The 26,878-nt window shown below is 39.8% G+C and overlaps 1 protein-coding gene across 2 annotated transcripts in view; it reads right to left on the reverse strand.

Moving 5' to 3' along the window:
* Positions 1–26,878, reverse strand: part of TPH2 (tryptophan hydroxylase 2) — a 112,657-nt gene that overhangs the window by 26,193 nt on the left and 59,586 nt on the right. For both annotated transcript variants that reach the window (XM_058568774.1, XM_058568773.1), the window contains exon 8: positions 22,301–22,427. In XM_058568774.1, the coding sequence (XP_058424757.1) occupies positions 22,301–22,427 (127 nt within the window). The remainder of the gene's footprint in view (positions 1–22,300; positions 22,428–26,878) is intronic.

Here is a 26,878-nt window from a genome sequence, read left to right on the forward strand (position 1 = left end):
GTTTAGTCGGGGATTCACACTTCGCGTGCTCTCACCGGCACAAACAACATTGATTCATTTGTTTCTGGAGCTGCTTCCTGTGACTGGCTTTCTCCCTGTTCACTGAGGGGAGGTGTGCTAATAACTCAGGGGAGGCCTCCTCTGTCTCCAGGGAGAAGCTTCATATCTCTTAGGGGAGGCCTTCCCTTTATTGTTTAGGTTAAAACACCTTACATTGCAAAGTAGCATGCTGTCTCCATCTGAAAAATGCACAGTCTGCATTTCAGAAGGGAAAACCTGAGTTGTGGAAAGTTAGAGAGTGACCCAAGGTCACACAGAAGAGCAGGCAGTCTCTCCAGGGGCCTCTCCTGCCTCGAGTCTTGCTGACCAGTTGGGTATCTAAGAGCACAGTCATGTCCAACACCCAGTACCCCAGCAGGTGCTTGTCGAACACTCGGCACCGTGCAAAGCAGCTGTAAACGCACCATCTCCTTGGTCCTCAACAGCTCGACAAGACTAGACAGTGTCATTATTCTCCTTTTAAAGATGAAGACACTAGGGCACAGAGAGGTTAATTAAGTTATCTAAGGTTACCCAGCCAGTAAGTGATAGAGCACAGATGTCAACCGGGTAATCAGACCCTAAAGCCTGCTCTCTGACTTACCCACAGCACCATGCTCCCTCGAGAGCAGGCCCCCAGGGTGCACAGGCTCCAGGAAAACCAGTGTCGTACATACAGGGTTCTCTCTATTTGTTCCCAGCTTTCCCTTTTACTCCCTACCAGTATGATCACCTGGATCAAGTGTGGTGGGGAAGGATGTCTATGATCTTATTCAAAAAGAGAACAATGGTGGGGGTGAATATTGATTAGATACAAGTAGCACTCACTAATGGGAACAAGACTAATGCAAAATTTGAAGATTAAAGATTAAAACATGTATGGGAACCAATTTTTTAATTAAAAAGTGATATCTACTAACTTTTTTATCAAAAAAAAGGAAAAGCAGGGGCCAGCCTGGTGGCATAGCAGTTAAATTCACGCATTCCACTTCAGTGGCCCAGGGTTCGCCAGTTCATATTCTGGGCGCAGACCTACTCACCGCTCATCAAACCATGCTGAGGTGGCGTCCCATATAGAAGAGCTACAACTCTGCAACTATGACACACAACTATGTACCGGGGCTTTGGCGAGAAAAACGAAAGAGGAAGATTGGCAACAGATGTTAGTGCAGGGCCACTCTTCCTAAAAAAAATTTAAAAATTTAAAAAATTTAAAAAAAAAGGAAAAGCAAACAAAACTCATTAGCTACATATGATGTTCACTAAAACACTTTACAAATTACCTGAGTGAAAGGTCATAAACCCCATATTTCTAGAGTACTTCCAATTTTTTCTTTTTTCTGTAGATGTAAAAGATGAAGTCTCTCCTGAGAGCATAAGTGTCTGATACATGGATGAACATCTTGCTGCTCCTTTCTCCAAAGCCAGGACTCCTTTTCACTAAGTTCTTATTGATGTGGCAAAATGGCTTTTCAGAAAAACTAAAAGGCTATATTCCAAAATGTTAACAGTGGTTATTGCTGCTGTTGTGTTACAAATGATCTTTATATTCTTTTCCTTACTTATCCATTTTTTAAAATTTTCTACAATGAATATGTGTCACTTTTGTAATAAGGAAGAGAAACAAAGTTTTTCTAAAGATGTTTCAGTAAGGGGTCCCTAAGTCAGCCTGTATCAGCCTTCCCTTCATTGCTGAGGGAACGATTTTTTATGGACACTACAAAAGACAGACTTGCAGACCTTGAAAAGAACGATGAGGCCCCCCAGGTGATTTCCTCCTCCCGAACCTCCCAGCATTTCTTACTCACACCTACTCTGGATTTAAGCCCTCAAATGAGAGCATTTCCATTTTCTGGGAAATCTTTTCCCAGTATGAAATCCACCCATCCACCCAATATTCTAGAAATGCCCATCCTTACAGTGACAAGCATATAAAACTCCAAGCAAATTACAATATTTCTAAGAAGGGAGCAAAGAGATTTTTAATCACTGTGTGTTCACTCTCATGTCATGTTTCTTACTGTGCTTCCATTCATTGTGGTGGCTTATAACGTACAGTAAATATTTTACATCCACTAAATGTGTTCTGGGTGCTTATATCTCAGTTCAGAAAAATAGCTTCGAAAATCTTTTTGACTCCTTTATTTGAAAACTACATTTGTGGAGTGGGGTAATTAAATTCCTATAGTTTGATATAACATTACCTCTGTTATTCTAGCTCATAAAAAAATCCCAACCATCTTCTCTCTGCTTTTGCTAGAAATGGAATTACACCAGAGATATTTCTAATACAAGTCTAAAATCTTGAAAGCCTACTTTATTGTAGTTAAACCAGAAAACTCCTTCTTTTGTAAATCTTTATGGAAATGAAAATGAAATCTTCTGTACTTGGTGAATGCATTCTAGCTTACTTTGAGGAGAAAAAGTGAGAGGGCTCAATGTCAGGGCCTTTAAATCACAGGAAGAAGTTAGCTCTGGATGAACACACACAAACAGAGGGAGAAGTTAGGGTCTTGAAATGACCTTAAAATTGTTTTATCAACAATATAGCTCCTTGGTGCTGCGGTTGGGATTTCTTGGGTAATGATGAGATCGACTACTACCAGATCTGGGTATGAAGTGGATAATGGCATGGCATATGTCACACAAGTATTCCATCTCATTTACTCCTCATTCAGCATTGGTGAAAGGAGACTATCTCCACTTTAAAGAAGACATTTGAGACACAAAGAGGTAATATAATTTGTCCCTGAGTACAAGGTTAGGAAGAAACAAAGCTGGCACTCATACCATCAAAAAGACAAGAGATTACAAATGTTGGTGAGGATGTGGAGAAAAGGGAACCCTTGTATACTGTTGGTAGGAATATAAACTGGTGTAGCCACTATGTAAAACAGTATGGAAGTTCCTCAAAAAATTAAAAATAGAACTACCATATGATCCGGCAATCCCACTTCTGGGTATATACTAAAGGAAATGACAACAGAATCTCAAAGAGATATCTGCACTCCCATGTTTATTGCAGCATTATTCAAAATAGGCACGATATGGAAACAACCTAAGTCTATCAATGGCTAAATGGATAAAGATGCAGTACATATATTCAATGGAACATTATTCAGCCATGAGAAAGAAGGAGATACTGCCATTTGTGAGAACACAGATGGAGCTGGAGGGCACTATGCTAAGTGAAATAAGTCAGACAGAGAAAGACAAATACTATATGAGATCACTTATATGTGGAATCTAAAAAAGCCAAACTCATAGAAATAGAGACTAAAATGGTGATTACCAGGGGCTCGGGTAGGGGGTGGTGGAATGAGGAGATATTGGTCAAAGGGTATAAACCTTCAGTTACAAGATGAATAAGTTCTGGGGTCTAATGTACAGCATGGTGATTATAGTTAATAATACTGTATTATATACTTGAAAGTTGCTGAGAGTAGTTTTTAAATGTTCTTACTACAAAAGAAGGTAATTCTGTGATATGACACAGGTGTTAGCTAACTAATAGTTTTGCAATATATGAGTGTATCAAATCAACACGTTGTATACCTTAAACTTCCACAATATTATATGTCAATTATATCTCAATACAGCTGGGGCGAAAACAAAGCTGGCACTCAAACCCCACTGGAATGACTTCAGGTTCAGCATCTTTCCGCCACATCATACCATGCCACGTACTGCTCATCCCACATCCCCAGTAGCAGCTTCATCAGGGTGAGAGACCCCCCTCTGGTGACTTGTGGTGCTACCACGTGGACACCACAAAGTGGACACGGAGTTCACCCAGCGCATGAACAGAGAGCAACAAGTACCGGAGCAGCTCCATTTCCATGAGTTTCCAAACATCTACAATAGGTCGCTGGTTCCATTTTGCTTTGTTTTCTCATCTGCAGTTATACGATGGCTCTCTGAAGCTCGTAGGATACAGGCATAAATGACAATGAAAAGTTTGAGTTGCAAAAATGTACAACTATTCCGGATTGCAAATGAATTTGTTTCTAAAGGCAGTGGGCAATGTAGAGCTCACTTTTTAATTCCAAATAATGGCAGTGTCTTCATCGTCACGTAAACAGATGGCAAACACCTCCTAAGGGCCTCGCTGAACATCATATGTGAGACACACACAAACAGATAGAGCAAAAGAGCCTCAGCTCCAATAGGAAAGTTCTCAGAAGAGAGCTGGAGTCACAAGGAGGTGTGGCCTGGGAGCACCAGGTGGAAGAAGACTAAAGGAAGGCAGTGGTGAGAACAATGAGAAAGGACAGAAGTTACACTCCATGGAGCTAGTTAAAGAAATGTGGTGATCCCTGCAAGGTGATACTACTTTTCTATATGCACAGAAGACATAAAAGTGAAAGTAATGAGTTGGAATAGATATTATTAATTAAGTACTCTTAGAAACAACACACAAACTGATCAACCACTCAAACATCTCAATTAAAAATCTGTGCATCTCAACAACAAAAAAACTAACAACCCAATTAAAAAATGGGCAAAAGACCTGAACAGACATTTCTCCAAAGAAGATCAACAGATGGCCAACAGACACATGAAAAGATGTTCAAAATCATTAACTATCAGGGAAATGCAAATCAAAACTACAATGAGATATCACCTCACGCCCGTCAGAATGGCTGTAATTAACAAGACAGGAAACAACACGTGTTGGAGAGGATGTGGAGAGAAGGGAACTCTCATACACTGCCGGTGGGAGTGCAAACTGGTGCAGCCACTATGGAAAACAGTATGGAGATTCCTCAAAAAAATCAAGGATAGAACTACCATATGATCCAGCTATTCCACTGCTGGGTATTTATCCAAAGAACTTGAAAACACCAATGCATAAAGATATATGCACCCTTGTGTTCATTGCAGTGATCTTCACAATAGCCAAGATTTGGAAGCAACCTAAGTGCCCATCAAGTGACGAATGGATAAAGAAGATGTGGTCTATATACACAATGGAATACTACTCAGTCATAAGAAACGATGAAATCCAGCCATTTGTGACAACATGGATGGACATTGAGGGTATTATGCAAAATGAAATAAGTCAGAGGGAGAAGGTCAAATACCGTATGATTTCCTTCATTAAGTAGTAGATAATAACAACAATAAACAAACACATAGGGACAGAGATTGGATTGGTGGTTACCAGAGGGGAAGGGGGGAGGGAGGAGGGCGAAAGGGATAATTCGGCTCATGTGTGTGGTGATGGGTTGTAATTAGTATTTGGGTGGTGAACATGATGTAATCTATGCAGAAATAGAAGTATAATGATGTACACCTGAAATTTTTACAATGTTATAAACCAGTGTTACTGCAATAAACAAACAAACAAAAAGAAATGAATTGAAGAATGAAGATTTATCTTCAGGAAAAAATATCAAGAGTTAGATAGAAATGGTTTATAATACACACTTCAAAACATAGAAGAGAAAAGAGCCCTCCCATCTAAGGTATTTACTTGTAAATACTTAGTTTTTCACTAAAAATAATTAAATGGAGTTTAATGTCAAAAAAAAAAAAAAACTGTAAAAGTGCATTCGTTCCAGGCTTTTGCCAGCTTTGTATCAAATGATCCAGTTGAACTAGTTCAAAGACTCTACATGGAATAAATAAGCCTGGGGCTTATTTCAAGCTTTCTGTAGAGATACTAAAATGGCCTTTTTTAATGTCATCTATCTTCAGAAAGAATTAGAGCTGGGCATAAGTCCTTTAAAAGCATCTGAAAGTTCCCCACCCCCAGCCAGGTAGGTAGACATGAGCAGCCAGGAAACAAGCTAATGTCCTCAGCAGGCAGGAAAATATCAATTGGCCATTCATAAATTAAGTTTACCTTTACAATTACAGTTCTAATGTGAATTACAGTTGATTATTAGTTTAAGCCTGACTGTACATTTCCTTACCACTCTCAGTGTGAGGAAGTAGTGGCTATACCTAGAAATTCAAACATACTTGATTCATGGCCATCAAAAGCCCCAAACAATGCAAACTCTTTTACTTGGAGCAAGTAAATTATTTGTTTTGATAAAGTACAAACAGAACCCTATATTATTAATTTCCTGACAATTCTTTTCTGCAAAAAAATAAATTTAGCTGGTGCTCAGGTCTCTACTCACAATGAATTCTACTGTTTCAAAAAACTTGGTAGACTTGTATCTCCTAAACTGTGCTCCTTGGAATATTAATAGCTTGGGGTGCTAATACACATTCCACAGAAAGAGACTTCTGCAACCATATAATGTATTTTCTTAATTCTCAAGTTCACTTTTTTCCCATTTTATTTTTTTAATTTATTTTGTGTGTGTGTGAGGAAGATCAGCCTTGAGCTAACATCTACCAATCCTCCTCTTTTTGCTGAGGAAGACTGGCCTTGGGCTAATATCCATGCCCATCTTCCTCCACTTTATACGGGACGCCACCACAGCATGGCCTGATAAGCGGCGCGTCGGTGCGCGCCCGGGATCTGAACCAGTGAACCCCGGGCCGCCACAGCAGAGAGCGCGCACTTAACCGCTTGCGCCACTGGGCCAGCCCCACTTTTTTCCCATTTTAACATTTCCAAAATGGAGCTTCATCTTACAAACAATGTCAAAAAATTTTGCTAGCTGAATCTTTTTCCTCTAAAAAAAAAACCCCGCTATGAGACTAAAGGTATGTTGTACAAGCAGTATATCTTAAAACGGAGGGAAAATGGTAAATTTGGAAAAATAAGTTTTATCACTTGTGGAGATTCACTCTGCACATTATCTTATTAAAGGCTCTGAAAAGTCCTACACTTTAAAAACAAAGCTGTTTACTTTATTTAACCCAATGTTTCCCAAATACCTTTGTCCGTGGAGCTCTCGTTATACGGAACTCATAGTAACATTTCATGAGACTAACATTTTGGGAACATGCTCTGGGAAAGACTGCTTGTTCCTTCATTACCCATGGCTGAGACTCTTCTCTCAACAGCATTATGAAGACCCAGCGACAGAATCCCTCCAAGCAGACAGTGAAGGTAAATAGGTTTCAAGGTCCACAGAACTGAATGGATGACCTAAAACTCTCTGTAGAGGGAAAATTCCAAGTAGGCCAGAGGTGGATTCCTTCTGCTTGGGAAACATCTGCGGTGTATTCATACTGATTGCTTTCTCCTACAAATGATGCACAGCTTTGTCTGTTTCAAATGCCTTTATGATGTGAGAAATGAATAGACAGAATTGAAGCCATCTGCATCGTACGACGGGATGCACCGTTTGGTGAAAGGCACCCCTTTACATTTCCCAACATTTGGGGGAAGAGAAATCAATGTTTTTCTAGGACTACTTCCTAAATTTACCTGATCAGCAAGCTTATGTTTGTACATTCCTGTAAAATTGAGTAATACAAGTCATATGGCAAAATAGCAGGCGACAGGAGAGTGTGAGAGCAGACACACCAAACAGACCCAGTGACATGGCAATCAGAGATGCAAGAGCACATTTTCAGGCCCAGAATAAGTCCTAAATAAACTCGTCTCACACCACACAATATTTATCTGAAGATATCCTATTAATCCACTTTTTAGAAAAAGTATTAAAAATGTGGAAATAAAGCTAAAAGATTACCGTCTGCCTTTTGAAAGACATACTCGAGCGTCGTGTAACAGGTCCAGCTGTCTGACAGGTCACCTGCTCCTCTTGGACCAGCAACATCTGCACCAGCAGTGTATGAGGATTCTCTTTTCTCCACATCCCCTCCAATACTTATTTCGGGTCTTATTAGTAATAGCCATTCTGATGGGCGCGAAGTGATATCTCACGGTAGTTTCGATTTGCATTTGCTAATAATTAGTGATGTTGAACATATTTTCATGTGCCTGTTGGCCATCTGTGTATCTTCTTTGGAAAAATGTGTGTTCAGATCATCTGCCCATTTTTTAAATGGGTTGTTTGCTTTTTTGTTGTTGAGTTGTATGAGTTCTTTATATATTTTGGATATTAATGCCTTATCAGATATACAGCTTGCAAATATCTTCTCCCAATTGTTAGGTTGTCTTTTCGTCTTGCTGATGGTTTCCTTTGCTATGCAGAAGCTTTTTAGGTTGATGTAGTCCCATTTTTTAATTTTTTTCTAATATTTCTCTTACCCAGTCAGACACTGTGCTTGAAAATATGCTGTTAAAACCAATGTCAAAGAGTGTACTGTCTATGTTTTCTTCTAGAACTTTCATGGTTTCAGGTCTTACACTCAAGTTTTTAATCCATTTTGAGTTAATTTTTGTGTGTGGTGTAAGATAATGGTCTACTTTCATTCTTTTGCATGTGGCTGTCCAATTTTCCCAACACCATTTATTGAAGAGACTTTCATTTCTCCATTGTATGTTCTTGGCTCCTTTATCAAAAATTAGCTGTCCATAGATGTGTCGGTTTATTTCTGGGCTCTCGATTCTGTTCCGTTGATCTGTGCATCTGTTTTTGTGCCAGTACCATGCTGTTTTGATTACTATAGCTTTGTAGTATATTTTGAAATCGGGGAGTGTGATGCCTCCAGCTTTGTGCTTTTTTCTCAGGATTGCTTTGGATATCCTGAGCCTTTTGTTGTTCCATTTAAATTTTAGAATTCTTTGTTCTATTTCTGTGAAAGGTGTTGTTGGGACTTGGACAGAGATTGCATTGAATCTGTAGATTGCTTTAGGCAGTACAGACATTTTAACTGTGTTTATTCTTCCAGTCCCTGAGCACAGAATATCTTTCCATTTCTCTGTGTCTTCTTTGATTTCTTTCAACAGTGCTTTATATTTTTCAATGTATAGGTCTTTCACTTCTTTGGTTAAGTTTATTCCTAAATATTTTATCCTTTTTGCTGTGATTGTAAGTAGGATTCTATTCTTAATTTCTCTTTCTGCTATTTTGTTGTTAGTGTATAGAGAGGCAACTGGTTTTTGTATGTTGATCTTGTGCCTTGCAAATTTACTGTGTTCATTATTTCTAATAGGTTTTTGGTGGGTTCTTTAGGGTTTTCTATATATAAAATCATGTCATTCACAAATAGTAACAGCTTTACTTCTTCCTTTCCGATTTTGATACCTTTTATTGTTTTTTCTTGACTGATTGCTCTGGCTAGGACTTCCAATACTATATTCCATAAGAGCAGCAAAAATGGGCATGCTTGTCTTGTTCCCATTCTTATAAGCATAGCTTTGAGTTTTCCACCATTGAGTATGATGTTAGCAGTGGGTTTGTTATATATTACCTTTACTATTTTGAGGTGCTTTCCTTATATACCCATTTTATTGAGGTTTTTTATCATAAATGGATGCTGTATCTTGCCAAATGCTTTCTCTGCGTCCATTGAGATGATCACGTGATTTTTATTCTTCATTTTGTTAATGTGGTGTATCACATTGATTGATCTGCGGCTGTTAAACCATCCCTGCATACCTGGACTAAATCCCACTTAATCATGGTGTATGATCCTTTTAATGTATTGTTTTATTCAATTTGCTAGTATTTTGTTGAGGATTTTTGCATCGATGTTCATCAGTGATATTGGCCTGTAATTTTCTTTTTTTTGTGTGCTGTCCTTGTTTGGTTTTGGTATTAGGGTAATGTTGGCTTCATAGAATGAGTTAGGAAGCATCCCCTCCTCTTCAATTTTTTGGAAGAGTTTGAGAAGGACAGGTATCAAATCTTCTTTAGACATTTGGTAGAATTCACCAGGGAAGCCGTCTGGTCCTGGACTTTTGTTTTTTTAGCAGGTTTTTGATTACTGTTTTGATCTCCTTACTGGTGATTGGTCTATTCAAATTCTCTATATCTTCTTGATTCAGTTTTGGAAGGTTGTACAATTCAAAGAATTTATCTATTTCTTGTAGATTATCCAGTTTTTTGGTGTACAGCTTTTTGTAGTATTCTCTTATAATCTTTTGTATTTCTGTAGTGTCCGTTGTAATTTCTCCTCTTTTGTTTCTGACTTTATATATTTGAGCCTTCTCTCTTTTTTTCTTGGTGAATCTAGCTAAGGGTTTGTCAATTTTGTTTACTTTTTAAAGAACCAGCTCTTAGTTTCATTGATATTTTCTATTGTTTTTTTAGTCTCTATTCCATTTATTTATGCTGTGACTTTTATTATTTCCTTCCTTCTACTGATTTTGTGCTTCATTTGTTCTTCTTTTTCAAGTTCCTTTAGGTGCACTGTTAGATTGTTTACTTGAGATTTTTCTTGTTTGTAGGCCTGTATTGCTATAAAATTCCCTCTTAGTACCACTTTTTCTGTATCCCATAGATTTCGGTATGTCATATTTTCATTTTCCTTCATCCCTAGGCATTTTTTTATTTCTCCTTTGATTTCTTCCTTGACCCAATAGTTGTTCAGTAGCATCTTGTTTAATCTCCATGTATTTCCGACTTTTCCAGTTCTCTTCTTGCAGTTGATTTCTAGTTTCATACTGTTGTGGTTGTAAAAAATGCTTGATATTATTTCAGACTTCTTAAATTTATTGAGACTTGTTTTGTGGCCTAATATGTGATCTATCCTGGCAAATGTTCTATGTGCATTTGAAAAGAATGTGTATCCTGCAGTTTGGGGATGGAACATTCTGTATATATTTACTAAGTCCATCCAGTCTAAAGGGTCATTTAATGCTGATGTTTCCTTGTTGATCTTCTGTTTGGATGATCTATCCATTGGTGTATGTGGAGTGTTCAAGTCCCCTAGTATTATTGTGTTACTGTCAATTTCTCCTTTTGTGTCTGTTAATATTTGCTTTATGTATCTAGGTGCTCCTATGTTGGGCATACAGATATTTACAAGTGTTATTAAGGCCTCTTGTTGGATTGTTCCCTTTATCGTTATGTAGTGCCCTTCTTTGTCTCTTGTTACAGTTTTTGTTTTAAACTCTATTTTGTCTGATATAAGTATTGCTATCCCAGCTCTCTTTTTGTTTTCATTGCTATGGAATATCTTTTTTCCATTCTTCACTTTCAGTTTGTGAGCGCCTTTAGGTCTGAAGTGTGTCTCTTGTATGCAGCATATAAATATATGGATCTTGATTTTTTTATCCTATGTCTTTTTTTTGTGTGTGTGTGAGGAAGATCAGCCCTGAGCTAACATCCATGCCAATCCTCCTCTTTTTGCTGAGGAAGACTGACCCTGAGATAACATCCGTGCCCATCTTCCTCCACTTTATGTGAGCTGCTGCCACAGCACGGCTTGACAAGCCATGTATCCGTGTGCTCCCAGGATCCGAACCCGGGCTGCCAGCAGCAGGGCACGTGCACTTAACTGCTACACCACGGGGCCAGCCTCCATCCTATGTCTTTTGATTGGAGCATTTAGTCCATTTACATTTGAAGTAAGTATTGATAAGTACATACTTATTGCCATTGTGTTACTTTTCTTCTGGATGTTTTTGTAGTTCTTCTCTGTTCCTTTTTTCTTCTCTTGCTCTCTTCCCTTGTGGTTTGATGGCTTTCAGGCTTGATGTGTTTGGGTTTCTTTCTCTTTATTTTTTGTGTATTTCTTATAGGCTTTTGGTTTGTGGTTACCATGAGGTTAATATATAATAACCTATGTAAATAGCAATCTATATTAAGTTGATGGTCTCTTAAGTTTGACCTCTTACTAAAAGCCCTACACTCTTACTTTCCCTCACCACGTTTTCTATTTTTGATATTATATTTTACCTCTTTTATTTTTGTGTATCTCTTAACCTCTTATCATAGATATGGTTGATTTTAGTACATTTGTGTTTTAACCTTACACTAGCTTTATCGGTGGTTGATCCACTACCTTTCCTGTATGTTTGCCTTTACCAGTGATATTTTTTCTTTGATGATTTTCTTATTCCTATTTGTAGTCTTTTCTTTTCCACTTAAATAAGTCCCTTTAACGTTTCTTGTAAAGCCAGTTTAGTGGTGATGAACTCCTTTAATTTTTGCATGTCTGGAAAACTCTTCATCTCTCCTTTCGTTCTGAATGATAATTCTTGGTGGAGAGTATTCTTGGTTATAGGGTTTTTGCTTTCAGTTTGAGTATATCATGCCATTCTCTTTAGCCTGTAAAGTTTCTGCTGAAAAGTCAGCCGATAGGCTTGTGGGGTTTCTTTTGTATGTAACTTGTTGCTTTTCTCTTGCAGCTTTTAAAATATTCTCTATCTTTAATTCTGGATATTTTAATTATAATATGTCTTGTTGTGGGCCTCTTTGGGTTCATCTTGTTTGGTACTCTCTGTGATTCCTGTACCTAGATGTCTGTTTCCTTCCCCAGGTTAGGGAAATTTTCAGCTATTATTTCTTCAGATAAGTTCTCTGCCCCTTTGCCTCTCTCTTCACATTCTGGGACACCTATAATGCAGAAGTTAGTATGCTTTATGTTTTTTCAGAGGTCCCTTAGATTGTCCTCATTCTTTTAAATTCTTTTTTCTGTTCAGCTTGAGTGATTTCCTCTACTCTGTCATCCAGATTGCTGATCCATTCTTCTATGTCATCTACTCTGCTGTTGATTCCCTCTAGTGAATATTTCATTTCCATTATTATATTCTTCAGCTCTGACTGGTTCTTTTTTATATTTTCTAATTTTTTGTTGAAATTTTCACTGTGTTCATCTATTCTTCTCTCCAGATCAGTGAGTATCCTTATGACCATTATTTTATACTCTTCATCAGGTAGATTGTTTATCTCCATTTCATTTAGTTCTTTCTCTGAGGATTTGTCCTTTTCTCTTATTTGGAACATATTCCTTTGTCTCCTCATTTTGGCTACTTCTCTGTGCTTATATCTATGTATTAAGTAGATCAGCTATGTCTCTTGATCATGGAGAGGTAGCTTCATGTAAGAGATGCCTCATGGGGCCCAGCAATGTGATCCCCTCTCATCACCCATGGCAAATGCTCCAGGGGTGTCCCCCGTGTGGGCTATGTGTGCCCTTCTGTTGTGGCAGAGTTGCTATTGTTGTGGGTGCATGGGTAAGCTAGGCTGGCCCCTCGGGCTAGCTGGTTGTGAGGCTTGGCTGCATGTGGCTGCTACAGGCACTTTATTGGGTGGGGCAAGCCCCAGGCACAGTTGGCTGCAAGGTTGCTAGCATACAACTACTGCAGTTTTGCTGGTAAGCAAGTCAGGCCCCCAGCATGGCTGGTTGCTAGGCCCAGGGGGACACAATTGCTCCATGCCCCTGGTTCAGCTCCCTGCATGCTCAGCTGCCTCTATGTTGGTTGGTGGGGCAGGTTCAGGTGAGGCTAGCTGCCCAGGGTGGCTGTGGCTGTTGTCAGCTTGCTTTTGGGCAGGGCCGACCTGGCAAAAACTAGAGGGTGGGTGGGGCACACTCCAGGCAGGGCAGCACACAACCATTTCAGGCATTGGAAGGTGAGGCAGAGCCCTGTGTGGCTGTTTGTAATGGCAAGCAGCACAAGTCTGCACAGGCCCACAATTCTGCCCCAAGCTCACTGATGGCAGTGCTAATCCCTGGTGTGGGCTACCTGTGCTGCCTGGCTGCACTTGATTGTCTCAGGTGCTCTAGGGGGCAGGGCAGACCCCTGCACTAACAGACTAGAGGGAGGATTCCAATGATGCCTGCCAGCCTCTGTGTCAGCACAACAGAACTAAGTCACAATAATGGCTGCCACCAGTGTCCCAGTCCCTGGGGGACAGGCCCAGCCATCTCCTGCCTCTCTGGGATGCCTTCTGAGCTTAATAAGTGAGTCTCTTTTACCAACGGTCTGTGCATTTTTCTATCTGGTGTTTTTGTGCTGGTTTCCAGATCAAGCGAGTCTGTGTGTTGGTCCCTTAAGAGAAGGTCTCTCTTTCCCTGCAGTTCTGTAGTTTTCCTGGGTGTATTCCCCATTGGTTTGCAAAGCCAGCTATTATGGGGTCTTGTCTCTCCTGTGCTGGATCTAAGGGCTGGGATTCCTGATGTGGAGCTCAGATCCCCTGCTTCTCTGGGAAAAGCTCCACAGCTTTCAGATTGCTCCCGACCATAAAGCACCATAGCTAGGCGGTGGTTTTTTCCTCAGCAGGACTATACTTCTGCGTCTTCCACCTCTCTCAGTGTCGTCCATTTTGTGGGGATTTTTTTAATCCAGTTTCAGGATCTCTCTCAGAGGAAATTGTTGCACAGGTAGTTGTAGGTGTGTTGTGTCCATGGGAGGAGGCACATTCAGGATCCTCCTACACTGCCATCTTCCAAACTCTCCTAATCTAACTCTAGAGAAAAGGCTGGCAACTGAGAGCCTATAGCTCTGTTTCAGCTTACAGACATGGTTTGTAGCCAAAGAACATCTTGTTTTTGTTTTAATGTTTGACTTTGAAGGCCTTTAGCTGTAATGTGTATTCTCCCATCTCTACAGGCCCCCATACTCCTCATTATCTTATATCAGGCTGTTTCACACATGTTTGCTACTTATCTGGCCCCTGAAGGCATTTAAGTTTACAACCCTTAAAGAAGATACTAATCTATTAAAACCACTTAAGCCAGCACTATAGTGGGAAATGGCTGGTCTCAAAATTACAGCATACTCTAAGCAGCCCTTACTGGGAATATTTTTGCATATCTATCATGCACAGACCCTGGACAGCTATGATGAGTATGAAAAGAGTACAGCTGCCAAAACTAGTAGCCTTATTCATTATCCACCAGAGGGCAAATTATTTACATGTATAACAATGCATTTGAAATATAGTTACCAAGCATCATCATCAATTTCTTCAGATACATATGCCCTTAAATGGTTCTCAGGGCATAAAAACCATTGCTCACATAAAAAAGTGAAGATAGCTTCATTCTCAAAACTGAGCATTATTAAAATGTCAAAATAAATATCATACAGAAATATAGCAAGGAGAGGCAGTAGCTAATGGCAATAGTCTGGCCCCTGTGAAATCAGACCCAGCAGTTCAAAAGCAGCAAAACAGAGTTTGGCGGCACCAGTGAGTCCTCTTGGAGGGTGTGTTCTTCCTCAGACAGATCTGTTGACAGCTCATCACAGAAAGTTATTAAGTGTCTGCTTTCACTAGGTGTGACTCCCTTTTTCATAAGTGCTTAAATTCACTAAACAAGGAAAAGCAGACACTATATAAATAGAGTCATTAATAATATAAATCTTACCTACAGTGAAAGAATAATATGGCCTGTCTCATTGTTTTGCATAGATGTGATGTCCGTGGTTTTCCATTTGTCCTACCTACTGATTTGTCTCCTTCGGTCCATCTCATCTCTCATTTTACTCTGGTACTTCTTCAGGGGACTTAATGGGAACAACTTTGAGGAAATCAGCTAATAATACCTCCATTTCTCATATGGACAGCTAATAAGGCTCGCTAACCACCACTGTCCCCCACCATTGGACTTGTTACCCTCCCAGTGAGGCCTTAGCTCTTAATCCCTTAGTCTTTGCAACTGAGTCATTAAATTGTGCTTCTACCTTCAGTGTATGGCTTGAGGGTCATTAACATGCATGTTGTCTAATAGTTCATTTACTCCACAGTTCACTCTGGAATTGCCTGGCTAGAGTCTAATGGTGTTTTCTTTCAAGACCATCTTCCAGCAGTTTTCCATTCAGTTTTTTTTTTTTTTTTTTTTGAGGAATATTACCCCTGAGCTAACATCTGTTGCCAATCCTCCTCTTTTTTGCTGAGGAAGATTGGCCCTGAGCTAACATCTATGCCTATCTTCCTCTATTTTTTATATGTTGGATGCTGCCACAGCATGGTTTGATGAGCGGTGCATAGGTCTATGCCAGGATCTGAACCTGCAAGCCCCATGCCGCTGAAACAGAGTGCGCACTTAACCACTATGCCACCAGGTCAGCCCCCACTTTGTTTTTAATGAAGGATGGGATGTGGTTCTAGAAGTCAATGACAGTTTTAGTATCGTTTCAGGAAGAATCTCCCTAGCTCCTCACACTGAGTCTATCCTCCTCCATACTCTCCATATCACACAGAAAAAGCTTTTCAAATTTCTCTTTGGTCTGCAAAATACTTTTCAAAGTAAATGGGTAGTCCATAAAATTGGAAAGAATTGGAACTACAGGGCTTGTGAGAGACAGGAAATCAAAGAGAGCTGGGGTGGGGGTTCATGCTATGTCAGGAAAAGAGAAATGAGTAGATCATGCAAAACTATGGCGAGACACCACCCCCACAACTCTCCACTACATTTGGAAGAGCCTCAAAATATTTTATGTTAAAGTCTTTTACAAGTTTACACTCTCTTTGGTTTTTTTGTTTGTTTGTTTGCTTGCTTTTAACTGTCAAAGTCACTGCAAGATTCCAGGCAGGTGGGCTCCCCTGGGGCACACTTGACTCTCCTTAACCTGTCACCAGTTATTTCCTATATAGAGAAGAACCTCTCTGCTGGCTCCTGCCCCCATTCTGAATACCAGTCTCCAACACTGAACTCAGAGCTCACATACACTTGGAAGATTCACCTTAAATCTGCCTCTCCTACATATCTGCCCATGTATATGAGTAAAAGCCAACACTGACTCTGGGTTTCCTGTATCTTTGTGTACTAGATCACGAGTTCCTTGAAGCAAGTACTACGTCCTGTCTTTTTCCTATCCCCACCTCACAGTACCTAAAGTCTTAGCCACTTAAAGAATATCCGTTGACTTGAATTAGCTTTTGCAGAAAAGCAGGTATATTCCAGGGAAAGAACAATGAAAAAAGAGGGAGAAATAGAGAGACAGAAACATGATTAATGGCCTAATGATCTCTAAAAAGTAGGTGTATATTTGGCTGTTGGAGCTAGGGCAATCCATGGCCAAGGGTATTGGAATCATGCTAAGGAATCTAAGTTCCAAAAGAAAACTTACTCATCCCACAAATTTACTGGCCCTTGTAAAATGGGTTTCAAGTTTCAAGTATCAGTTTTTTCTTGCAAGTGTAAAAATAGAAACAAGGAATAATGGCCCACCAAAGATGTCCATGCTCTAATTCCCAGGACCTGTGAGTATGTTATCTTTGCAAATATGACTAAGGGTATGGACCTTGAGATGAGGCCATTACTGTAAATTATCCAGGTGGGCCCAATCTAATCTCAAAAAAGCAAAAGAACTTTCTCAGCTATAGTCAGTGAGAGAGAGATGTGACAAAGGAATAAAGGTCAGAGAGAAGCAACATTGCTAGCTTTGAAGATGGAGGAAGAGGCCATGAGCCAAGGAATGTGGGCAGCCTCTAGCACCTGGAAAAAGCAAGAAAATAGATTTTCCCCCTGAGCTTCCAAAGAGGAACACAGCCTTACTGACACCTTAATTTTAGTGCAGTGAGAACTGTATTAGACTTCTAACCTTATGAAACTGTAAGATAACAAATTTATGCTGTTTTAAGCCATGCATTTGTTCACAGTAGTCATAGATAACTACTTCCAAAGGCAACCCTTGCCTTCAGGATGGCCCTCTAAACCGATGAACAGGCCTTCCCTGCTGCCCCCCACCCCCAACAAGAGAGATTTCTTATCTGACTGAAACCATCCCTCTAACCCTCTTTCCCCTTAGCTGACTTTTTCTCATCTTTCAAAACTCAGCACAAACTTTATCTCCTGCAAAAAATCTTAGTTTTATCTATCCAGGCTATAAATTCCCAAAAAGTGAGGACTAAGTCACATTCTTCATAAATGTTAGTTTGAATGATAGAATTAATCAATCATCATTTGATGGGGTGTGAAAATAAAGAACAATAAAACTGCTTTCTTATTACTACTTTTAAGAAAGGAATAAGATCACTCACTGGATCCACCTACATCACATCCATAAAGTCCTATCTTATTCTTTCTCCACCTTTCTTTGAACACAGACACACACATACACACACACACACACACACACACACACACACACGGCCTGCTAGAGGTAAATTCCAGTTTGTGGCTGTTTAGAGTCAGACAAGTAAGCAATACATTCATCCCTGATCAAAAGTAGGAGCTGTAGGGGTCAAAGGCTGAAACCAGAAAATTCCAAGCAGAATTTGAAAAGCATGAAAAAGGTTTCAAATGTGGAGTTTAAAGCCAGAGCCAAGGTTTGAGAAGTAAATAACAGGACTCATGGCATGGTGGTTTTAAAAGATGTCAGCGAATACTTTGACACTCCTGTCTCCAAAATGTAGAGACTGATTCCCCTCCCCTTGAGTGTGGGCTGGAGTGAGTCCCTTCTAATGAATAGAATATGGCCCACATGAAGAGCATACAGTCAAGTCACAAAAGACATTACAACTTCCTCCCCTCAATCTCTCTCTCTTTCTCTCATCACTTGCTCTGGAGGAAGCCAGTTGCCAATAGCCACGTGAGTGAGCCAACTTGGGAGAAGATTCCCAAATCTTCAGACAACTACAGGCCCAGCCCACGTCTTCACAGCAACTACAGGAGAGTCTCTGAGCAAGAATCACTCAGTTCAGCTGCTCCCGAATTCCCAAATACAGAAACGATGAGATAATACAGGCATACCTCATTTTATTGCACTTAACATTCACTGCATTTTTTACAAATTGAATGTTTGAGGCAACCGTGCATCCAACAAGTCTGTCGGCGCCATTTTTCCGACAGCATTTGCTCACATCGTGTCTCTGTGTCACATTTTGGTAATTCTTGCTATATTTCAAACTTTTTCATTATTATTATATTTGTTATTGTCATCTGTGATAAGAGATCTTTGATGTTACTATTGTAATTGTTTTGGGGAGCCACGAACCGTGACCATATAAGACAGCGAACTTAATTGATAAATGTTGTGTGTTCTGATTCCTCCACTGACTGGCCGTTCCCCTGTCTGTCTCCCTCCCCTCGGGCCTCCCTATTCCCTGAGACACAATAATATTGAAATTAGGCCAATTAATAACCCTACAATGGCCTCTAAGTGTTCAAGTAAAAGGAAGAGTCGCACATCTCTCACTTTAAATCAAAAGCTAGAAATGATTAAGCCTAGTGAGGAAGGCATGTCCAAAGCCCAGATAGGACAAAAGCTAGGCGTTTTGCACCAATTAACCAAGTTGTGAATACAAAGGAAGAGTTCTTGAAGGAAATGAAAAGTGCTACTCCAGTGAACACATGAATGAGAAGAAAGTAAAACAGCCTTATTGCTGATATGGAGAAAGTTCTAGTGGTCTGGTTAGAAGACCACTACAGCCACAACATTCCCTTAGGCTAAAGCCTAATCCTTTAGGCCTTAAGGCCTTAAGTCTCTTCAGTTCTATGAAAGCTGAGAGAGGTGAGGGAGCTGCAGAAGAAAAGTTTGGAGCTAGCAGAGGTTGGTTCCTGAGGTTTAAGGAAAGAAGCCATCTCCATAACATGAAAGTATAAGGTGAAGCAGCAAGTGCTGATGTAGAAGCTGCAGCAAGTTATCCAGAAGATCTAGATAAGATAATTAATGAAGGTGGCTACACTAAGCAACAGATTTTCAATGTAGACAAAACAGCCTTATATTGGAAGGAGATGCCATCTAGGACTTTCATATCTAGAGAGGAGAAGTCAGTGCCTGGCTTCAAAGCTTCAAAGGACAGGCTGACTCTCTTGTTAGGGGCTAATGCAGCTGGTGACTTTAAGTTGAAGCCAATGCTCAATTACCATTCTGAAAATCCTAGTGTGCTTGAGAATTATGCTAAATCTACTCTGCCTGTGCTCTATAAATGTAGCAACAAAGCCTGGATGACAGCATAGCTGTTTACAACATAGTTTACTGAATAGTTTAAGCCAACTGCTGAGACCTACTGCTCAGAAAAAAAGATTCTTCTCAAAATATTACTGCTCATTGACAATGCCCCTGGTCACCCAAGAGCTCTGGTGGAGATGTATAATGAGATGAATGTTGTTTCCATGCTTGCTAACCCACATCCATTCTGCAGCCCATGGATCAAAGAGTAATTTTGACTTTCAAGTCTTATTACTTAAAAAATACATTTCATAAAGCCGTAGCTGCCATAGACAGTGATTGCTCTGATGGATCTGGCTCCACCAGAGGAAGGTAAATTGAAAACCTTCTGGAAAGCATTCACTATTCTAGATGCATTAAAAAACATTCATGATTCTTGGGAAGAGGTCAAAATATCAACATTAACAAAAATTTGGAAGAAGCTGATTCCAACACTTATGGATGACTTTGAGGGGTTCAAGACTTCGGGGGGAAGTAACTGCAGATGTGGTGAAACAAGAGAACTAGAATCAGAAGTGGAGCCTGAAGATGTGACTGAATTACCATAGTCTCATGATAAAACTTTAATGGATGAGGAGTTGCTTCTTATGGATGAGCAAAGAAAGTGGTTTCTTGAGACGGAATCTAGTCCTGGTGAACATGCTGTAAAGACGGTTGAAATGACAACAAAGAATTTAGAATATTACATAAACTTAGATGATAAAACAGTCACAAGTTTTGAGAGAAGTGACTCCAATTTTGAAAGAAATTCTACTGAGGGTAAAATGCTATCAAACAGCATCGCACGTTACAGAGAAATCATTCATGAAAGGCAGAGTCAACAATGTGGTAAACTTCATTGTTGTCCTAATTTAAGAAATTGTCACAGCCACCCCAACCTTCAGCAACCACCACCCTGATCAGTCAGCAGCCGTCAATATCGAGGCAAGAGCCTCCACCAGCAAAAAGATTACACCTCACTGAAGGCTCAGATGATGGTTAGCATTTTTTAGCAATTAAGTATTTTTTAATTAAGGCATGCACACTTTTTTAACCATGATGCTATGTACACTTAATAGACTACAGTATGGTGTAAACATAACTTTTATATGCACTGGGAAACCAAAAAATTTGTGTCACTCTCTTTATTGCAATCTTTGCTTTATTGTGGTGGTCTGGAACCAAACTCTCAATATCCCCGAGGTCTGCCTGTAAATGTTCATTGTTTTAAGCCGCTAAGTTTTGGGGCTATTCATTATGCAGTAGACAGCCAATATACATGAGATACAATCCCTAGGGCAGAGGTTACAAATTGGATGTCAAAATCCTGATTCAGTCTACAATATATTTTCCTCAGCTCATAATGGTAGATTTTTTTTTATGAGCCAAAATTTAAAAATCATTAAATTTCATTTAGAAATCTAGATTTCCAGTCTCTCTCAAAAATTTGGAGGTCTGGCACCACAAAGGCCTGCACTCCCATCTGGCAGCCATAAGTGGGAACTGAGGACCAGCCTCCTGCTGTAGAAGAGGCATGTACTCCCAAGTTCACTGCAGTCCCCACTAACCTCTATTCACCCCCACACTGACATCAACAGCATGGCTTTTGCACTGGTATTTCTCTTTTAGTGGAAAAATATTTCTCAGTTCCTATTCAAAAGCAGGAAATTACTCTATCAAAAGTAGGAAACAAAAAGTATACTGAAAGGACAGTGTGTTTTAAGAAATCTAGAAGAAAACATTTCTTAGTGGGAGTGAAGAATATTCCTGCATGCCTAATGCGCCATCAGTGTGTATCTATGTCAAATACACACAACCTAGGATCCCATTTCTTCTTCCTCTGCTAGCTCATTTAGGCTCATTTGCTCATTTAGCTGAAGGGCCTGGCCGCTGTAGGTAAGTGAGTCTGCTAAACCAGCTCATTCTCCCCCTGGGCTCTTTAGAATGGCACTAAGGTAGGCACACGAGCTTGCTAGGTCTGGCTCTCTAGCGTCTTAAAGGTAGCTGCCAACATTATACCTTTCTTCTCATATTGCTTATTTTGAGAAGAACCTTGCTAAGACAATAGTATCTATTAAATCTTCTTCTGGTTTTGTACTTAGAATAATCATTTAACCTGAGCTTCTCATTGCTGACTCAAATTGTGTCTGACCACACCCATATTGACTAATCAGAGATCATTCTAGGTACAACCCCTACTGTACCATAAATGCATATCTTTTACTGCTACCAATGTTTCTAAGAAATAAACATTGAACTAGAACAAGAGTCAGCAAATTTCAGCACACAGGCCAAATCTGGCCCACTACCAGCTTTTATAAATAAAGTTCTACTGGAACACAATCACACTTATTCATTTACATATTGTCTGCGGCTGCTTTTGCACCACAGCGGCTGAGATGAGTAGTTGTAACAGAGACCGTATGACCTGCAAGCCTAAAATATTTACTATCTAGCCAATCCCTGAACGAGAAGGAAAAAATACAAATATTTTGATGATTAATAAGCCAACAACACATTGTGCTTCAAAGGAACACAACATGGGAAAAGGTAAAATCACCGTGCCTCCTCCAGAATGCTTGCCTTAAAATTCATAGTCAATAACTCTGAAACTTTCTTTACCTTACAAACGGACACAAATAGAACCATTTTCTAAGTTAAAAATGAACTCACTGTGGCTAGTTTCTGAACGTCTTCATCTGATGCTCCCAGAGATGCCAGGCCTATTTCTTGCGAAAATTGAGCAAACTTGGGGTCTGCAAGTAGTGGAACGTGTCCCAGGAGCTCATGACATGTGTCTCTGACAAGAAAAACATCACAAAGAAATGTTAGATGAGAAGATTTAATCTACCACTAGTAGAACAAGACTTAATTACTATAATTAATTACTGTTAGCACATTGCATCAACTCTAAGACTTTTTATCACATTTTAACATTTCTGATATCTAAATGCACTTACAATTAACGGCGTCTTAAATTATATGATACACAATATTTTTAATCAAATAACAGCGACTACTATTTTCAAGTGCTTACTATATGCCAAACACCTGGTGAGTGTTTTATTATATATATTATCTCTTTTGATCCTTAAGAGAAACTTAGAGAATTAAACTAACTTATTAGTGCATGATCTCATGGATCAGGGGTGGGCACACTACAGCCATAACAAAACATGGCCCACTGCCTGTTTTTGTAAATAGAGTTTTATTGGAACACAGCCACGCCCATTCATTTAGGTATTGTCTATGGCTCCTTTTGACTAAAACGGCAGAAGTGAGTAGTTGTGACTAAGACCATATGGGCCCCAAAGCCTAAAATATTTACTAGCTGGCCCTTTACAGAAAAAGTTTGCTAATTGTTACTATAGATAGTGATAGTGGAGCCAAAATTTGATACAGTTTGTCATGATTTCTAAACTCTTACTCTTAACCCTTAAATTGCACTGCATCCCATGTTATACTTTGCCAGGCACTGGGAAACAGCAGAGGATGATACTGTCATCATCAAAGTGGCTCTTCTCATAGACAATTTATCTGCCTATAACACAAGCAGCTCTCTTGAGCTTGCACATTGGAAGATCCCATCCTCTGCTCCTTTGGTTAGCCTGAACTAGATAAGCTATCTATCTATTATTTAATAGCTTATTATTAAATAGCTATTATTAGATAATTATTATTTATTTTCAGATACCATATTTCAAAAACTATAGCTCAGCTATTAGGTTTTTGGATTATACAGGCCTTCTGGTTCTCTTTCTCTTTTTCTTTTCTTTTTTCTGTTGCCTATTTCTGAGATGTATCATCCTTGTTAGTAATTCCACTTGTCAAGGGAGCGGAGACAGGAGCCAAAACTTGATCCCATTCATTTCACCTCTTGCTAACAGCAATGGTAGAAGATTTATTATAGGAAGAGGTTGGAAGTATTGGCTGAAATGAAGTTCAGGGAATATTGAATTATTATTATTATTATATCATTAAATATTATTATTATTAAATAATAGCTTTTAAGCTATGAAGCTATTATTTAATAATAAAAGCTTAGAACCTCTGTCATTTGCCTGAGCTTCTATTTGGAGCCAGAGGACCAGGCAAAGGCAGGTATGTATCACAACGAAGCAAGGCAGATGTCTTCCTGAGTCATTGCCATGAATCACGAACTGTTCCCTGACATCAAGCTGTATTGGAATGAATTCCCCTATGACTTGCCGAGAATAGATCAAGAAGCAGCAATACTTTATTTTCTTGACAAAAACTAATGAGCAGGGTAATAATTGAAAGATGTTTCCTGATTTCACCTGGGCTCCTCCACCTTCAAATAGATGCTGTAACATAAATGCCAGCTGCTACCACCTTTACTACAAGTATAAAGTAGGTTGGATGGTCATGTGGTTGAAGCAAGTGAATGGTGGTCAAGGGCCCAAGATGGACGCCCACATAAAACAGATGGCATTACTCAATCTAAAAATCTTGTTCCCATGACTCAAATCACATCCCCACTCATGGCCAGGCACTTCATGGACACATCAGGTTGAAAATTCTCACCAAGTGAGAATATGGGGACACAGCACTCAAAGAAACTCCAAGTTCATTTCCTGTCAAATGTGTGCCCATGGCTTCCTTTTTGCACATAAACTGAATTTGTGGAATATGTGGTGGTTACTCTCCAACCACATTGCTTAAGGCAGAGAATCAGATTCACTGGAGTTTAAAGCATAAGGGGAATTTAAGCCTTATCCAAGCTCCTCATTTTACCTATGAAGAAATTAAAGACAGAAGAAGAAGAAGAAAAAAGAAAGCTAGCATACACTGAGCTCCTATACGTGCTGGGTACTGTACTAAATGTTTTCGTATCACACTAGTAATTTAATCTTCACTTACGAAGAAGTCATATTATTCCCACTTGACAAATGGGGAAACTAAAATTCAGTAAATTTTACTTTTCCAAGATCATGCTATTAATAAGAGATAAGATAAGATAAGATTTGAAAGAAAATTCCTCTGCTCTGTCTGCTCTGCTGTTTTAACTTGCAGACGTGGAGGAAATGAGAAGGGGCGGGGGCATGGCTTAAGTTATGGGGAGAGAGTTTAACCAAGTCGCTTAGCACAAGTAAAAATGTAGTCAGTATGTCCTCCTAAGTCTCTTTTCCTGCCACTCAGTGGTCCTCAGGCCTCCAATTACTTGAGGAGCCTTTTTAAAAATACCAGTGACTGAGCCCTACCTAAGATTCTACCCAATTCAATCAGATTCTCTGGGATGGACCTGAGCATCTATATTTTTTTAAAAGCTCTCAGGGTGATAATAAGACCCAGCCAGGGTGGAGACCGCTGTCATAATGGATGATGCTAGGCGCTCTCCTAGCAGGCTTCAAGCAAGTAGTACTTAAAACTAAAGCTGAATGTGATTACGTAATTTTGAGCTGCCCAAGTTTAATTCCACTAAAATTACATCATAATACAGGGAAGTGAGGAAAGGTGGTGAAAGAAAGGACTAGGAGGCTAATTACTCCTCCATGTACATTTGATTCAGTTAAAGGTCTAATATTTCTGTGTTGGGAGTGGACTCTGTAGACTCACTCCTGTGATCAGTTTTTTAAAAGGTCACGTAGTCTGCACCAAACTTGGAATTAGGATCAAGTGGCCCACCATGGATAAATCTGAATACCGCATTGTAGCCTATGTTGTAAATACTAAAGCACCGCTACTGATCCAGGCAGAAAACATGACAATGAGAATTCCAAAATTAGACCAGATGTTAAACTGCAGGGAAATACTGCAGATGGTGAGTATTAGCTCATGATATGAAAAAGCAAGGCAAGCAGAAACTAACACCACAGTTATTGTGGTGAACACATATTGAATGCTCACATGGGCCAGCACTGTGCCAAGGGCTTCATGGTGTAAGGATAGGACAGGTCGTGGTAACATGGTGGTGGATTCTTGGTGCAATACTGGATTTACTTTTGAGCTTGTTAAATACTTGAAGAAGGCTGCTGCAGAAGACAGTCTTCTATCTACCTAGGTACTAGTGGGGTCCAAAAGCTTATAGGTAGAAGGGAAAGTGAAGAACGTTGGCGGTTAAAAAGGACAGAAGAAGGAAAATCCTAGAGATCCAGAGCCATTAAGGAGTCGATTTTCCATGGCAGAAAAGGTGCTGTCACCTGGATTTTAGGTTAAGGTGTCACTATCAGAAACCCGTAGCTCCTAGCCACTTAAGAACCTTTACTAGCGTTCCAGTGACAAGATAATCCAACCACACACAGAAGAGGAGAGAAGAAATTGTAAATTTGGAAGAGAACAATGGTACCATACAGCAGAATAAGTTATATTGTTTCATTAAGAAGGAAAGCCTGAAGCAAGATGGCTAACAGAATCATTAGTGGAACGCTATGGACGCCCCTTGCCTTGTTATGAGTAGAAATGATGGCGCTGTGTTTCACTAGTCTGTGCGGTCCCCAGCTCCGACTCCGCGCAGAGACCCTGAGAAAAAGCTGACGCCTGAGCAAGTGCAGGGGCGGCGTGGACACGAACGCCACCTCTCACTAAGCCAAGGCTTTAAGACCCTGTATTTCAAGACCAGAAACAAGGTTATTACTTTTTATGACTTTGGTGGAACATTCCCAGAAATAAACACAGGATTGTTCTCCATCCCAATGTCTTTGGCTAAGACACGTAGTGTAGACAAAGGAACTGAAATCCCTGGAAACTCTTCAACCAAACACCAAAGAAAGATTTTGAACGTTACTAACTGAAGCAATTAAGTAACTTTGAAAAGCTGACATTTAACTGTGTCTCTTAGGGACTTAAAGAGGTTCCAGGCTGAGCCTTCTCTCCAGCCTTTGTATCAGTTGAGTTCTGCCGGGCTGAAGTTATGCAACTGCACCCTGTTTTACAAAGTGCAATTGCTCTTACGTCCTTCATGTAAAGTAGTTCACGACAGCAGTTGCGCGTCCACAGCTTGACCCCTGAGTATCTAATTATGAACAGGCTTCCGATGTGAGTCCACAACCATCACCTTATCTCACCAGATCTCTCTTAAAAGATTCAATTATTTGGCTATAATTGCACCTGTCAGCACAGGCTGCCTCCGATCTCCACATTGGCAACTTCTCTTTTTCTAACTCACATCCCTTTGATGCATTTTTGCCTGAATAATGCTTTTCTGAGCCCTTTTCACAAAAGTGCTCTGTTCACTGGAAATGTAGGACCTTTCAAAACTGCTAACACTGTAAAACATCATGTCTCCTTTGG

This window comes from Diceros bicornis, chromosome 25 (assembly GCF_020826845.1).
Source record: "Diceros bicornis minor isolate mBicDic1 chromosome 25, mDicBic1.mat.cur, whole genome shotgun sequence".
In the NCBI taxonomy this organism is placed as follows: domain Eukaryota; kingdom Metazoa; phylum Chordata; class Mammalia; order Perissodactyla; family Rhinocerotidae; genus Diceros; species Diceros bicornis.